Source organism: Cornus florida, unplaced genomic scaffold (genome assembly GCF_030987335.1).
Source record: "Cornus florida cultivar Cherokee Brave unplaced genomic scaffold, ASM3098733v1 CherokeeBrave_3.0.0_Hap2_Chr06, whole genome shotgun sequence".
Lineage (NCBI taxonomy): Eukaryota > Viridiplantae > Streptophyta > Magnoliopsida > Cornales > Cornaceae > Cornus > Cornus florida.
Window position 1 is genome coordinate 102,683,526 of NW_026775576.1, and position 13,127 is coordinate 102,696,652.

General features: G+C 33.6%; 2 protein-coding genes across 2 annotated transcripts; one reads left to right on the forward strand and one right to left on the reverse strand.

Moving 5' to 3' along the window:
* The first annotated feature begins 1,722 nt into the window (after positions 1-1,722).
* Positions 1,723-5,051, forward strand: LOC132313483 (calmodulin-7). The gene is made up of 2 exons (XM_059812269.1): positions 1,723-1,919; positions 4,396-5,051. The coding sequence occupies exons 1-2, from the start codon at positions 1,844-1,846 to the stop codon at positions 4,767-4,769; spliced, it is 450 nt and encodes a 149-aa protein (XP_059668252.1). The 5' UTR covers positions 1,723-1,843; the 3' UTR covers positions 4,770-5,051.
* Positions 5,052-5,952: 901 nt separating this feature from the next.
* On the reverse strand, positions 5,953-11,034 carry LOC132313481 (ubiquitin-conjugating enzyme E2 22-like). Its single transcript, XM_059812267.1, has 7 exons — positions 10,864-11,034; positions 9,303-9,436; positions 8,670-8,814; positions 8,504-8,581; positions 7,663-7,775; positions 7,464-7,567; positions 5,953-6,592 (listed from the first exon to the last, which is right to left on the reverse strand). The coding sequence occupies exons 2-7, from the start codon at positions 9,303-9,305 to the stop codon at positions 6,232-6,234; spliced, it is 804 nt and encodes a 267-aa protein (XP_059668250.1). The 5' UTR covers positions 9,306-9,436; positions 10,864-11,034; the 3' UTR covers positions 5,953-6,231.
* Positions 11,035-13,127: the final 2,093 nt, after the last annotated feature.

Sequence of the window (13,127 nt, forward strand, 5' to 3'; positions counted from 1 at the left end):
TCAAAGTTTAATTAGAACATTAATAATTGCTATTTTGTAAAAATAGACAGCCCACTTGGGTAAAAGAAAATTTTTTGTCCCAATATTATTAGATCATGTGAATCTTAAAGTAAGGTGAAACTTGTTTTACATCGAATTTTGATTAAAAATCTAATAGGTATGAATAAATTGGGTATTAGTCTTAGCTAATAATTTAAATTTGTGAGTGAAATCCTGAAACACCCAATATATATATTTTAAAATAAATAGATATAAAAAATTATTTATTTATTTAAATTACTTTCATGTATCACTTGTATATATCACTTCTGTGCACAAAGATATATTTTTGTGCATGAATATGAGTCAAGTGCTAAACCCTCCACCAAAAATCCTCGAATTTTCAGAGAAATTCACCATGATTATGTAATTAGGTCAAGTCTCTTGAGACAAAATTGCAATTTTATTTTATTTTTCTTTTTGTATCTAATATTATATTATGAAATTACATGTACAAAGAGAATGATGATGAGATTCGATAAAGCCGCCCTAGAAATAGTGCGGAGGTCAACGCCCACATCGCGTAAGAACCGCGTAACCGCGTAGACATGTGGAGAGACAGAAAGGACGACACCAATAAATATCTGCTTACTTAAAAAAAAATTAAAAATAGTAATAATATAAAACCATTACGCGTCTCTCCAATATTTAGTTGAGTAATATTCACATACTTCAAAACAAAACATAAAGCCTAAGTTGTCAATCCATCAGGATACTGCCACCTGTAACATATTCTACGTGGCATGATATGGAACGATTCTTTGTAAGAATTGTCACGGTGTGATCTGTCACTGTATATGTCTTATTCTGGCTTTTTATTCTATTTTTTTGGTTTATCTTTATGTGATTACCATTATGCCCCTCACGTACGCAAAAGCTATTTCAGCTCTCATTTGCCCATCTTCTTTTATTTTTGGAGAATATTTTACCTGTAAATGCAAAATGACTCAAGTATCCTGCCAATGTCAGTTGCTTTTTGGTCCCTTGGCTCCATAATAAAGATGATTTATCAATCGAAATTTGAACGTTAAAGAATTAGCAGAGAGGTGCACCTCTCCTTTGTCGTTTAGATTTTGATCTGCAAATCTTTACTCAATCATTTTATATATTTTATTATAACATTGATAAATAAACTATAACCAAAACTCTAGTGTTCTTTCTTTTCTTTTGCTTTTTTTTCATTTTTTCAAAAACTTCAATGGCAAATCCATAATTGTGCAAGTTTTCATGATACCTTTTGCAATATCCACACGCATATATAATTTGATATAGGTCATTCGAACAATATAAATAGCACTGATGAATAATTAGGAAATTTGTCGTTGCTTTCTACAAAATAAAATAAAAAAAACTTACTTCACGTAATCATACGCAAAATTAGCTTGACAATTTTCAGTAATGAATTTCACTCTTGTTTTAAAAGTCCTAAAAACCAACATTCATAGGGGGGAACTGAAATGAGAGGAGAAAAATGTCATTCACCACATTATGGGAGAGAAGTGCTATGGGCATAATAGTCATTTTGGATATAACATATTTAAGCAAACTGCGAAAATTACTACACCCTAAAAAATGAAGTTAAAGAGGTAAGGGCAATTTGGTAATCACAGATGCAATAAATTTGATAAACTGATCACGTCCGATGCTAATTTTATATGTAGCCTATATATAGCGATATAAATCACTACTTCTGTCGGAACCGAAGAAAGACAATTCTCTTTCTCTCTCTTAATTCTTTCTCTCTCTACAAAGTCGTGTATTATTACCCTCGTGTCTGGAAAAAAAAAAAGGGAAGGAGAAAAAAATGGCGGATCAGCTCACCGACGATCAGATCTCCGAGTTCAAGGAGGCCTTCAGCTTGTTTGACAAGGATGGAGACGGTTCGATTTCTCCTTCATAACTCCTTTTTTCATTCCTATTATATTTGTATTTATATATGTTTGTGTACATCTATTTATCTGCAATTATACAAGTTCATGTATGCGTATCTATGTTTGTACTCTGTAATGGATTGTTCATTTGAGACCTTTTATCAGATCCAGAAATCCCTTCAAGTTATTGCTTGGTTTGAGTTATTTGTGGTACTATTACTTGATTTGAGTGGTTTTTTTTAATTTTTTTTGGCGTTTTTGGTTTCTCGGTGTGTATATATGGCTATAATAATTTTATTTATATTTCTATATAAGAAAGCTCAAGTGTTTTGATGATGCAGATCAGGCTCCTGTTCTGTAATATAAGTTGTTTGCAATATTTTATATATATTTTTAACATAAGTAGTTAAATTATGTTGTCATCATTGTTTATTTATGAGCTAAAACAAGATTGTCTATTTGTATAGGATGAAAGTATTCTTGGGACAATGGGTATTTGTTTTCTAAAAGAGTAATTAAGATGTGAGGCCTTTTCCTCTAATTTTGCATGATATGGATGGGTTATTTTATTTTTGATTTTAGGTCTTTGTGTCATCTTTTGTTTTTTTACGGATTCAATGAGGGGAAAGAATGGAAAATGTAATGGAAATTCTTTTTACTTGTCTGTCAACCATGGATATTCATTTTACTTGACCGTGTGTCGTGGTTCTTACAGTGCAAGAATTGAAATAATATGCGCACTTAAAAGTTTCCAGTAAGATAAAGGATCCAAAATCAATGTAAAAAGGCATCATCGGGTAATTGTGGTGATGTTATCTATCAAGCTATTGTCTTGCTGGGAGATTATCCCGGTGGATTGTGTATTGCTTCTATTAAAATGCCTTAATGTCATCCCATTTTTTCACTGTTGCTTGAGAGTAGGTATGCAGTTAGCTATTAAGGAAAAGGAAAGTATATCTTTGCACCACACTTCATTTTTCCAGAATATTATCTGCTGAAACAATTGGATCCTACAATGAAGAATAATTGAGCTTTTTGTTGGAATTGGACTAACCATCATGTTTTTGTGAATTTGCGAACACTTGAATGTGTCTGACCTACTTTTGGCAGTCTTCCTATGAAATTATGTCATATTTGCTCATCAGGTTTGTTAATTTTTGAAGCTTTAAACGCTAATTGATTCTAAAGTTCAATTGGGCTTCTTATTGTCATCAAAATGTTATTTTTGGACGTCTTGGTTCTAATTTATGGATCCTCTCCCAAAATTTCTAATGTATGGACTCTTATTGCTACAAAGTTGGATATTTTTGGGGTGTGAATTTTTAATTTTATTTTTTATCATTTATTTTGTTTTTTAATCACTTTTGTCTTTAGGATCCTATTGAACCCAAGATAACCTAAGATTTGCAGCTTCATATGTTGTGATGTATAATTTAATTGTGATATGTGCAATTGTAAGTTCTATGTTTGGGCATGTGTATTTATGTGCGTATCATCTTACAATTACTATATATTTCTGTAATGTGGTTTTAGTCTTTCACGAGCATTCTTCTTATATGCTTATATTCTATTATTGTTATAAAAAACTGTTTTTAATCACCAGCATAGTTTCTTTAAGTTTCATGCTCTCAATTTTACTGCTTTAAGATTACTTGTGGGCCAATTGTGATTTACAAGGCATTAGGATAATCTGAATTCGAAATACATACATTGCACTTTCACAAGGCCAATTAAGTTAGATAAAATATAATCATTAATCATTCATGGTAGTGGCAATATGGGCTAGACCTGGGATTTACTATTTGTATTAGACTGTTTGAAATTAAATTTATTTGATACCTATAATTCATTGTTTTATGTGTTAATCGTTATGGCTTATTTTTATGTTGTGGGGGGGAAACCTCAAATTTACGAGGAGGAAAAATATTGTTGCTTGAATGAATAAACTTCTGTTGGATGACAGTCATTGTTTGGTTTAGTGGTAGAACAATTGAGTATCAGTGTCACATTCAAGAGTTTGAGCCTCATAATAGCCACCTTGTGAAACATCAAAGGTTAGGTTTGTCCCGAGTCCTCCCTCCCCCGGACCCTAATGTTGTAGGGACCAGTACTTGGTAATGTCCCCTTTTTATTTAGTTGGATAATTATGTTTTAGTAATTGATTTGATACAAATATGTAGTAGTGCGACCATTGTCTTGATGCAGTAAATCATTTTCAAAAGTTATGTGGTCGAGCATTGTTTTATTGAATAAATTCTCCTTCAAAGTATAATCAAAATTTTGAAACTAAGGCATTAAATTTTTCAAGGGGTACAATATCATTGCTTGAAGGTATTGATTTTTCAAAATAATTTATGCAGTTTGCATAATTATTTTTGAAACAAATGTGCAGTGGTAACATTTGTTTGTATTAGGAAATTAATATTTAAAAGATTATGTTATCGGGCATTGTTTTGATGAACTGTTTTCCAAAACATATAAACAGGTTGTATTACTACCAAGGAGCTTGGGACTGTCATGAGATCATTGGGGCAGAATCCAACTGAGGCTGAGCTCCAGGACATGATAAATGAAGTGGATGCTGATGGTAATGGAACAATCGACTTTCCTGAGTTTCTAAATCTCATGGCCAGGAAGATGAAGGATACTGACTCTGAAGAGGAGCTGAAAGAGGCATTCAGAGTTTTTGACAAGGATCAGAATGGATTCATTTCTGCTGCTGAGTTGCGCCACGTGATGACAAACCTGGGGGAGAAGCTTACTGATGAGGAAGTGGATGAGATGATACGGGAGGCTGATGTTGATGGCGATGGGCAGATCAACTACGAGGAGTTTGTTAAGGTGATGATGGCCAAGTGATGACCCCATCCTGACCAAAATGAAAATGAGGATGAACAAGGTTAACTAGTATAAAGGATTTCCTAGTTTATTCATCTGATGGTCTTGTAATCAAACCTTCCAAAGGGATGTAATACTGTGTTATGTTGGTTGTGGTGGAATTTTCTTACCCTGTTGTGACATGTCTTTTCACTTGTGTATTGGTGGTTTTAATTTTTTTCTAGTTTCTTGTGAGCCTGATCTACCTGGGAGATTATAATGTTTCTCTGTTAGTGTTGATGGATGACACATTTTATTACTCTACTCTCTACCTTATCTTTTTTTCCTTCTATTTTGTTACTTTGGACAAGAAATTTAAGTTTTATTTAGGCTTGTAATCAAGGTGGACTTCAGGAAAGGATATGATATTATTGCATGGGGTCTCATTGTCATCTTTACTGGTCGCATGCAGACCACCAATGCAGCCCCGTATAAACTTCTGTTGTATAAACTGCTGCTGTTGTTTATTTTCACTTCTCTCAAGCATTAGACAGTCTACATCACCCTCCTTATCAACGTTACTGATATTTGTATCTTGATAGATGTAATCGGATCAAGGGAATTTCTGATACCATTGGAGATGTGCCGCAGAGATTTATGTTCTGCATTTGACTTAATTGTATATAAAAAGTTGCATATATTTGTCTACCGTAGAGGAGGAAACATCAACTGAGATTCAAAGTTGTTCTCTGCTCTCTACCAGATCAGGTGGGTGGGTGGGTGGGTTAAATGAATGACACAAGTATGGCTACATAAGAATGTGTCCTAGTAATTGAGCAACGAGAGTTTCATCTTTTTTAGTTTTGCCAACTCTGTTTCTGGCATGAGCAGGGTCGAAACCCTGCTTTATATTCTTCCTATAGTAAATAGCCAGTGGCTCCTCCTGCACTAATGTGAGTGAACAACTTCTTTGCCCTCGAAGAAGGATTTTAAGACCCTAGTCTTTATGATTCATTAAGGTTATGTTCTTGGATGATAGATTTAAGCAAGGAAAATAAAATGCAAATAAAAATTATTATTCCTTCTTGGTTGCCGTGAAAAATACGAAGTAGAGTAAAATAAGAAAAGACAGTTTTATATTTTTAGATGGCCTTTTCTTTTTCCAAATTTTAAAACATTTAAAGAGCAGTTTAACGACACGAATTTTTTTTTTTTTTCCATCAGATGACAAATGAAAATCTAAAGCTGGAATTCCATATGAATACGGATTGTTCAAGAAGTCCCAGAATTGAAGGTATTGAATAAAAGAAGCAACAAAGAGAGAGAGAGAGAGAGACCAAAACAAATAAAACTAACCAATCACCTCCCCATTTGATATAATTCAAATACAGTACATGCCATCCCGAGTTCATCAAATCAATTACCTTTTATGCCACCATCCATCCTTCAGATAAACAGCAAAAGTTGGCCACACTCCACATCTCAATCATTTTCCCCAATAATATTATAATCTCTTCAAACTTTTCTTTCTTGCATCCATCTTCTTTTTGTCTGCCTGGACTTTTGCCAACCCACCACCTTCCTTCTTCTGTGTCAATGGTATTGCCGCTGACCCACTAATTCCTGTTTCGGTTGTTGAATTTAAGGCAGTTGGAAGGTCCTGCCCGCTTCCTCCTTTGGTAGCTGTCGTGCAAGGGGCCAATGGGGATTGCAGGAGTGGTGCAGCACCGGATACTGCATTATTTTTCTGATCAACATTAAGAACTGATGTGTTTGTTTGGTCAATGTTTAAAGCGGTTGACTCGGAAATAGCTCCTGTTTTAAACTTCGGTTTTGGCTTCAGAGCATGAATTCCAGTGTAAAGCCTGTTTTTAAGCCACAGAAACACCCTTAAGTTATAAATGCAATATTTCACACTTTGAAAGGAATCACATACATCTGCATTCTATTTTATTATAGTGAAAACACACGTACACATATATGACGTACATCCAGACAAAATAACTTTCCTTCAAACCCAAAAAACTTTTGACACGTGTTAACAGCTATATCTGGAAACTACAACAGAGACAAACAAAAGTTCTAGTAGTAATACTTTCATCATGCTTAGTTTGACGAGGGATCTCTCTTAAAGGTTGGGTTGTAAATGTCCAAGAAAGGGAACAACTGCTATGAGGGCATGAGCTCCGTGAGAGTGCCCTCATATTAGATTTGCATTCCAAGAAATTTCATTTAGTTAATATTGCAAAACTATACTTCAGACACGCATAGGAAGCATGGAAATATGAGAAACAACCCTAGTGTCAATAGGTGCTGATATAAGGGCGGGTGTTTGCCTCCAGCTACTTATGTCGTCCAAATAGGTGCTGATATAAGGGCATACTACTATTGGCTCTTTCTAAGTATCAAAACAAACCAGGATGCCATCTTGTCGCAATAATGGCTGATATAATTCAGAAGGAAAGTCTGCTTTTCTATGCCAAATCATTGCCATCGTTTGCCTTGATCAACTACAGAAATTCTCTTTTTCCACTCTTTCTATTAAAAGGTATGCGTTCATGTTAAATTAAATAAAAAAATTCAAAGGTATGTTCGCCTATAAAATTAATTTCTTAAGGTCTTTCCCTATTACTTCATCAATGTTAGTTTGGGAGTAATCAACTGTTACTTCAGCTATGTTCTCAGCAAAATGATACTCCAGAACTGAAATAAACAAAAAAGAAGATCGTGGATCACCTGGCGTGCCTGGCATACTCCTCATAATTTTCAAGCAACATCTTGCCAGCCTGCTCATTCAAAGCTGATTCTGGGAATGGTTCAATTAGTAAACACCTGACTACCTGTAATCAGTACTTGCAGTCAATAATTGTATCATTATGAAAACCAAATGTAAAATGCAATACAGGATAGGATATGTAGATTCGACGAAACTTACAATCAGAATGTGCCGTAATCCAAGACTTGGGTTCCAATCTTTTTTCAGTGTGTTGACACAAATCTCACCATTGGATGCAATATTTGGATGGAAAATCTTGGTCAGAAAGTAACCTAAATTGAATAATATCAGCAGGTTCACAATTGTCAAAATAAACATATAGTCCATGGATAATGAATAAGCCATTCAAAGGCAATTTAAAAGTAAATTTCGCAGGCCAAACAAATGCAGCCTTAGCACCGCACTTACCACTTAATCAGATGATCTCATTCCTAGGACTTCCTAATACACTTTTTAAAGTGAAATCTTAAGATACAAGCCCAACAACAACAAAAAAAAAATGGCTATAATACATAATTTGCTCTCACACATTGTACGAAGGAAAAAAAAAAAAAAAAATACAGGTTTTTATTTTAAAAAGATAGCCACATCATTACAGGAAATATTCTGGAAACAAGAGCAGCAGGGCAACCAAATATCAACCTAGTTGAGCAGTGAAGTGTAAAAATAGAAGTGTGTGGGTAAAAGAAAGAAAAAAGAATATACCAAAATATGAAGACGGATGGGTATATAATAAATGGCTCTACATGTTTGCTCTCCAAAACTATAAACTAATCACAGGTTATAAACACAGGAAACAGTCCCCCCAGCATTGGTGGAAATAAAATAGTTCTATACCTTTGCAAGGTCATATCACAAATGGAACCCACTAGGCATAGAAGATACATTTTCCCTCAAGTTACTCTTCAAAATTTTAAACTAATTACTGGTTGTAACACAGAAAAAAATTAACAGCCTTGGTGAAAATAGAATGATTCTATAATTATGTGAACCGACAAACCTTTTGGAGGGGAATGAGGGAAGTCATGAGACAGTATCAACTTCATGCGGAAAATGCCATTCTCATACGGAGTCCCGGCTGCACGGTCAAAGATCTTCTTTCAGTATGAGAAACAATATCTTTAAGGATGGAAAACATAAAAATAAAATAAAATAAAGCAACGTGCCTGGGCCTTCAATATCAGCATATATAATTGAAAAATCATCATCATTGACGCCTACTTTAATGCCCTCAGGAGGGGTTTCATCAAGATTCTTCAATTCCTTGGCAAGTTGTTTTATTACATTTGGTGGAAGGTTTTCATTGGTTGCCTGCCACAATAATGCAAAACCAAAAAGAATCTGTAAGAACATTCTTTCACCTACATGACTAATATAAACAGCGAAATTCGGCATAGCTATTGCATGTTTACAAGTTTATTTTTTATTTTTTTTCCCCTGAATGTTACATGTTTACAACTTACAAGCTAAAACTATAACATATCTCATTCACATATATTTTACCAAACCAACACATATTCGTGCCTGTCCAACTCGAAAAGTTTTTCAAATCAACCTCCAAGGCCTTTGTACTCAGCAAACAAAAATAGAATTATTTGAAAATCAATATATAAGTTTCACATTCTGATACATTTTCTGTGGTTAAGCTTTTATGCATTAATACGTATAATTAATCACAATTTCAACCACTTTAAAAACCTATACATGCAAGGGCTTGTTATTTCCAATTATTATAGAGCATAAGTGAATTTTCACCATCTTAAGAATGAGTATGGTGTAATAAAAATACAGAAATTTACCATAGCCACAAAAATAAAGATTGAATCCTCGGTGAATTTCTCTATGACTTTGCTGATAAGAAATCAGAAAGCAAACGATATGCCAACAATATCTCCAATTGTATCTGGTGTGATTGAGCAACTGAGAGGAAATCCTGCAAATTGATAAATGCTCTATAAAAATCAAGAACAAATTCAGCCACTGGGGGGTTGTTCCCAACTATGCCAAACAACAGGTGAGAATAATATATAAGCTCTCAACCCCTCACCATAAACACCAGAGAAATGAAAGCAACCAGTGCAAGCAATTCATTACACGTAATGTTACTGAGATGAGACAAGTTAAAGACCCAAGTAAGGAATATCAATGCTCCTAAATGCAGCAGGTTTAGACCACCATAAACACCTATTCTGAGGATAACAGGCCCCATTTTACTTCACCAAACGTGGAATTGTTGGGGGGGGGGGGGGGGGGGGGGGGGGGGGGGGTTGGTTGGAGAAGGGAGGATGGGGCTGTGAGCCTAATCATCCAAGGTTTTCTATCAGCATAGATTGCAAGTATGCTATACAAGTCGAAAGTCACCCTCTTGTGGCGAAAGGAAGTACATGAAGGATTTCAAGGGTACAAAGCTATTTTTAGGATGGAATCAAATCTATGTAAAAGCAATCATATACTAGTGAGAACCCTATAAGAATTTAACTCTCCTAGGTAAGCCCATCAAACTCTAAGTTTGGAGGTAGCCACAGCTCAATTACAAGATCATTAAATCCATGAAACTCAAAATTACACAGTTATCTTCTAATATCAGAATCTGGTAGGTAGTCCTCCCCCTGAAAAAAACATCATCAGAAGCAGGCAGTTCAAAAACAAAGAGAGGACCCAAGAAGCAAAATAGTCGACCCATGATTCATTTGTCAAAACCCTAAAAGACAATAACTTGAACATGCGCATCCTCAAGTATCCACAAAATCACATCAAAACCAGCATTTGAAGAACTACATGATCTTATTTGTGTCCAACCCATTAAAAGGCAACACGAACAAAGATGACATACGTGCACCTTCATCGAATAAAGACCTTGAGTGAAAGAGAGTCAAATCTCGGTTTGTGGAGAAACCCTAATATTTCAAACCAAGATAGAAAGAAAAAAAAAACAAATAACCCATCTAATCAGAGGGAATTGTGCGTACACCAAATGAAAGCACCTCACACACACACACACACACACAAACATAAAAGAATAAGAAAAAGAGAGAACCTTTATCGGATCAAGAGTCAATTTAAAGGAAACATTGATGCATAATGGGAGACCCAATACGAATCTCCATTTCAATTTCATCAAGAAAACATAAATCGTCACAATACAGATACATATATACCAGAAGAAGAAACAATGTCTAACCACACAAGTGAAGAATCAACTAACTCCGAAGAAAGAGGCACGAAAGTATCACAAAACCCACAAACTAGAATCATTCAATCGCAACTTGAATTGAAATTAAAAAGCAAATTGCATCAACAGTTGTTTGAGAGATCAAGACAGAAACTTGAATAAAAACGAAAACCTAGATGAGAAATCACCTTGAATAGAGAGAGAGAGAGAGAGAGAGAGAGAGAGAGGCGCGTAATCGGAATGTTTACTTCTGTATTTGGGGTATTAGCAAAATAGCAGAAATAGGGAAAGCGATCTCTCTCTAAATGATTGATGGATTGATTTTGGAGACCAAACAGAAAAGAACAAGAGAGAGTGAAAATTACTATATAATATAATAGAAGTAAACATACAACATAGACAGTGATATATAATAGTATATATATAATTGAACAATAGAATAATTTAAGGCCAAATAGCATAAAACCCTGCACTACTATATTTTTCATTCGGTAACCATTAAAATAATTTTCTCACCAACAAAACCCTTGATTTATTCAAATTTCTCTAAATTTCCTTTTACTTCTAAAAAAAATAACAAATATAAATCATGTTAAGGAACATAATGATTTTGAAGTTAAACCCTGTTGCACAACAAAGTCAAGTTATCGTCCTACTCAACCAATGTCATTGAAGCACAATTTAGGATTAAATTTAACTGTTGGATTTGGGTTCTAAAAATCACTCAATCCGTCTTAAAATAATTGTCCATCTTTTCTTTTTGAAATATTCCAAAAAAACATGTCTCATTCCAAATTGAATGTACTATTTTTTATAACATTTTAAAACTATCATTTTAACTAAACAACTGCACTAATTACGGAACACTATTTTGTATTTTAGTAAGAGGGCATATTTGAAACTTTACTATTATCAATATAATAAAAAAATTATAAAAACTCCACTATCATAAAAAGGTAGATTCCCCACTACATATATATAACTTTACTATTATCAATATAATAAAAAAATTATAAAAACTCCACTATCATAAATTGGAATGGGCTTGGGTTTTTAACAGGTATGTATATGGAATTATAGGCCTTTAATAGAAAGCGTTAGAAATGGTTAGAAATATTTGAAAAACTCGAGTAAAATAAAGCTTTTAGGAGGTCTCTCTAATGAAAAGAGTAACGAGCTCTTTTATGTTTTAACTATTAGATGAAACAATTTTTTGAAATGTGTGAAAAGTCAAATCATTTATTTAATACATTAAAATTAAAAAAATGAAAGAATTTATGACTCTTTCCATTAGAGAAACCCCCTAGGAGGCATTACTCATAATTTAATAGGGCTTTGGACTTATAAGGGATGAAGCTAATAACTGAAACATAAAAAGGAAATCGAAATAAAATTTTAAAAATCTAATGTTAATAAACAATAGAATTCTATGTAACTATTGTTAGGTATATAACAAACATTAATAATGTAATTAATTCGAAAAAGATAAAATTATGCATAGAAAGAGTCCTATTTTTTTTCACACTTTCAATTCGTTGTCGTCTTTCAAAATCGGACATGGATGGTTGAGCCTCTTTATAAGGGAGGGACAATTGGGAGGGTGAGTTCAGTTTTTTATACTGAGAAAAAGAAAAAATATACACACAAAAAAAATAATAATAATAAATAAATAAATAAAACCACCACCACCTTATATATTGTGACTTTATCATTTTACCGTCTAAGCATTTTAATTGGGATTGAAATCTGATTTTTGGACACGGCCAATTATTAGGGTGGGTCATACACCATCCATCAATGTCTGATTGTTCTCTAAAGACAGATCATGAGGAGCTCAATAATTGGATTTAAAACTTTAAAATATTATATAAATTACACATAGGATATTCTTTTTCTCTTTAAAATTTTGAATTATTGCTCCACGGACTATGTTATATACAGTAGGCGCGCGCACACACACACAAAAAAATAATAATAATAAAATAAATAGATGTTGAAAAAAGGGAGAAATAAAAAGATTAAATAATGATGAGGGTAAAACTGTAATAATCAGTAGTTGAGTCATGCATGACTTCAATGTGTTATCGTAAAGTTAGGTGGGGGCAGCAACTTGTCGGTTTGTGGGCCACAAATTCGAAAATTGTGTTGATAGGTGACCGTTGGAGTCTTGGAGGGATGTCTTTGCAAACTAGCCGTTAGCAGGCACAATTTCAAATTTGTATCACTACGTTTTAGGTGGTTCTCAATCAAGAACACGTAATTTGAAATCTATTTTATTAAATCTGAATTTTATTTTGAGTTTAAATACAAAAATAAGTTGTTAATAATTTATTTACAAAATTGGGCTAGAACTAATATTGCATTTAGATACAAATATTATGTGGATTCGAGAACCAATTTAACATGAATTTTACTTTAACAAATTCTAATGTATTTGGATTATCATTGATCA

Excerpts from the sequence above, each read along its gene's own strand:
- LOC132313481 (XM_059812267.1), bottom strand. Across the intron at positions 7,776-8,503 it reads CCCTCATTCCCCTCCAAAAG|GTTACTTTCTGACCAAGATT; the intron begins GTTTGTCGGTTC and ends TATTCAATTTAG. Across the intron at positions 7,568-7,662 it reads GATTACGGCACATTCTGATT|GTAGTCAGGTGTTTACTAAT; the intron begins GTAAGTTTCGTC and ends TACTGATTACAG.
- LOC132313483 (XM_059812269.1), top strand. The coding sequence starts at position 1,844 with ATGGCGGATCAGCTCACCGACGATCAGATCTCCGAGTTCAAGGAGGCC. Across the intron at positions 1,920-4,395 it reads GTTTGACAAGGATGGAGACG|GTTGTATTACTACCAAGGAG; the intron begins GTTCGATTTCTC and ends ACATATAAACAG.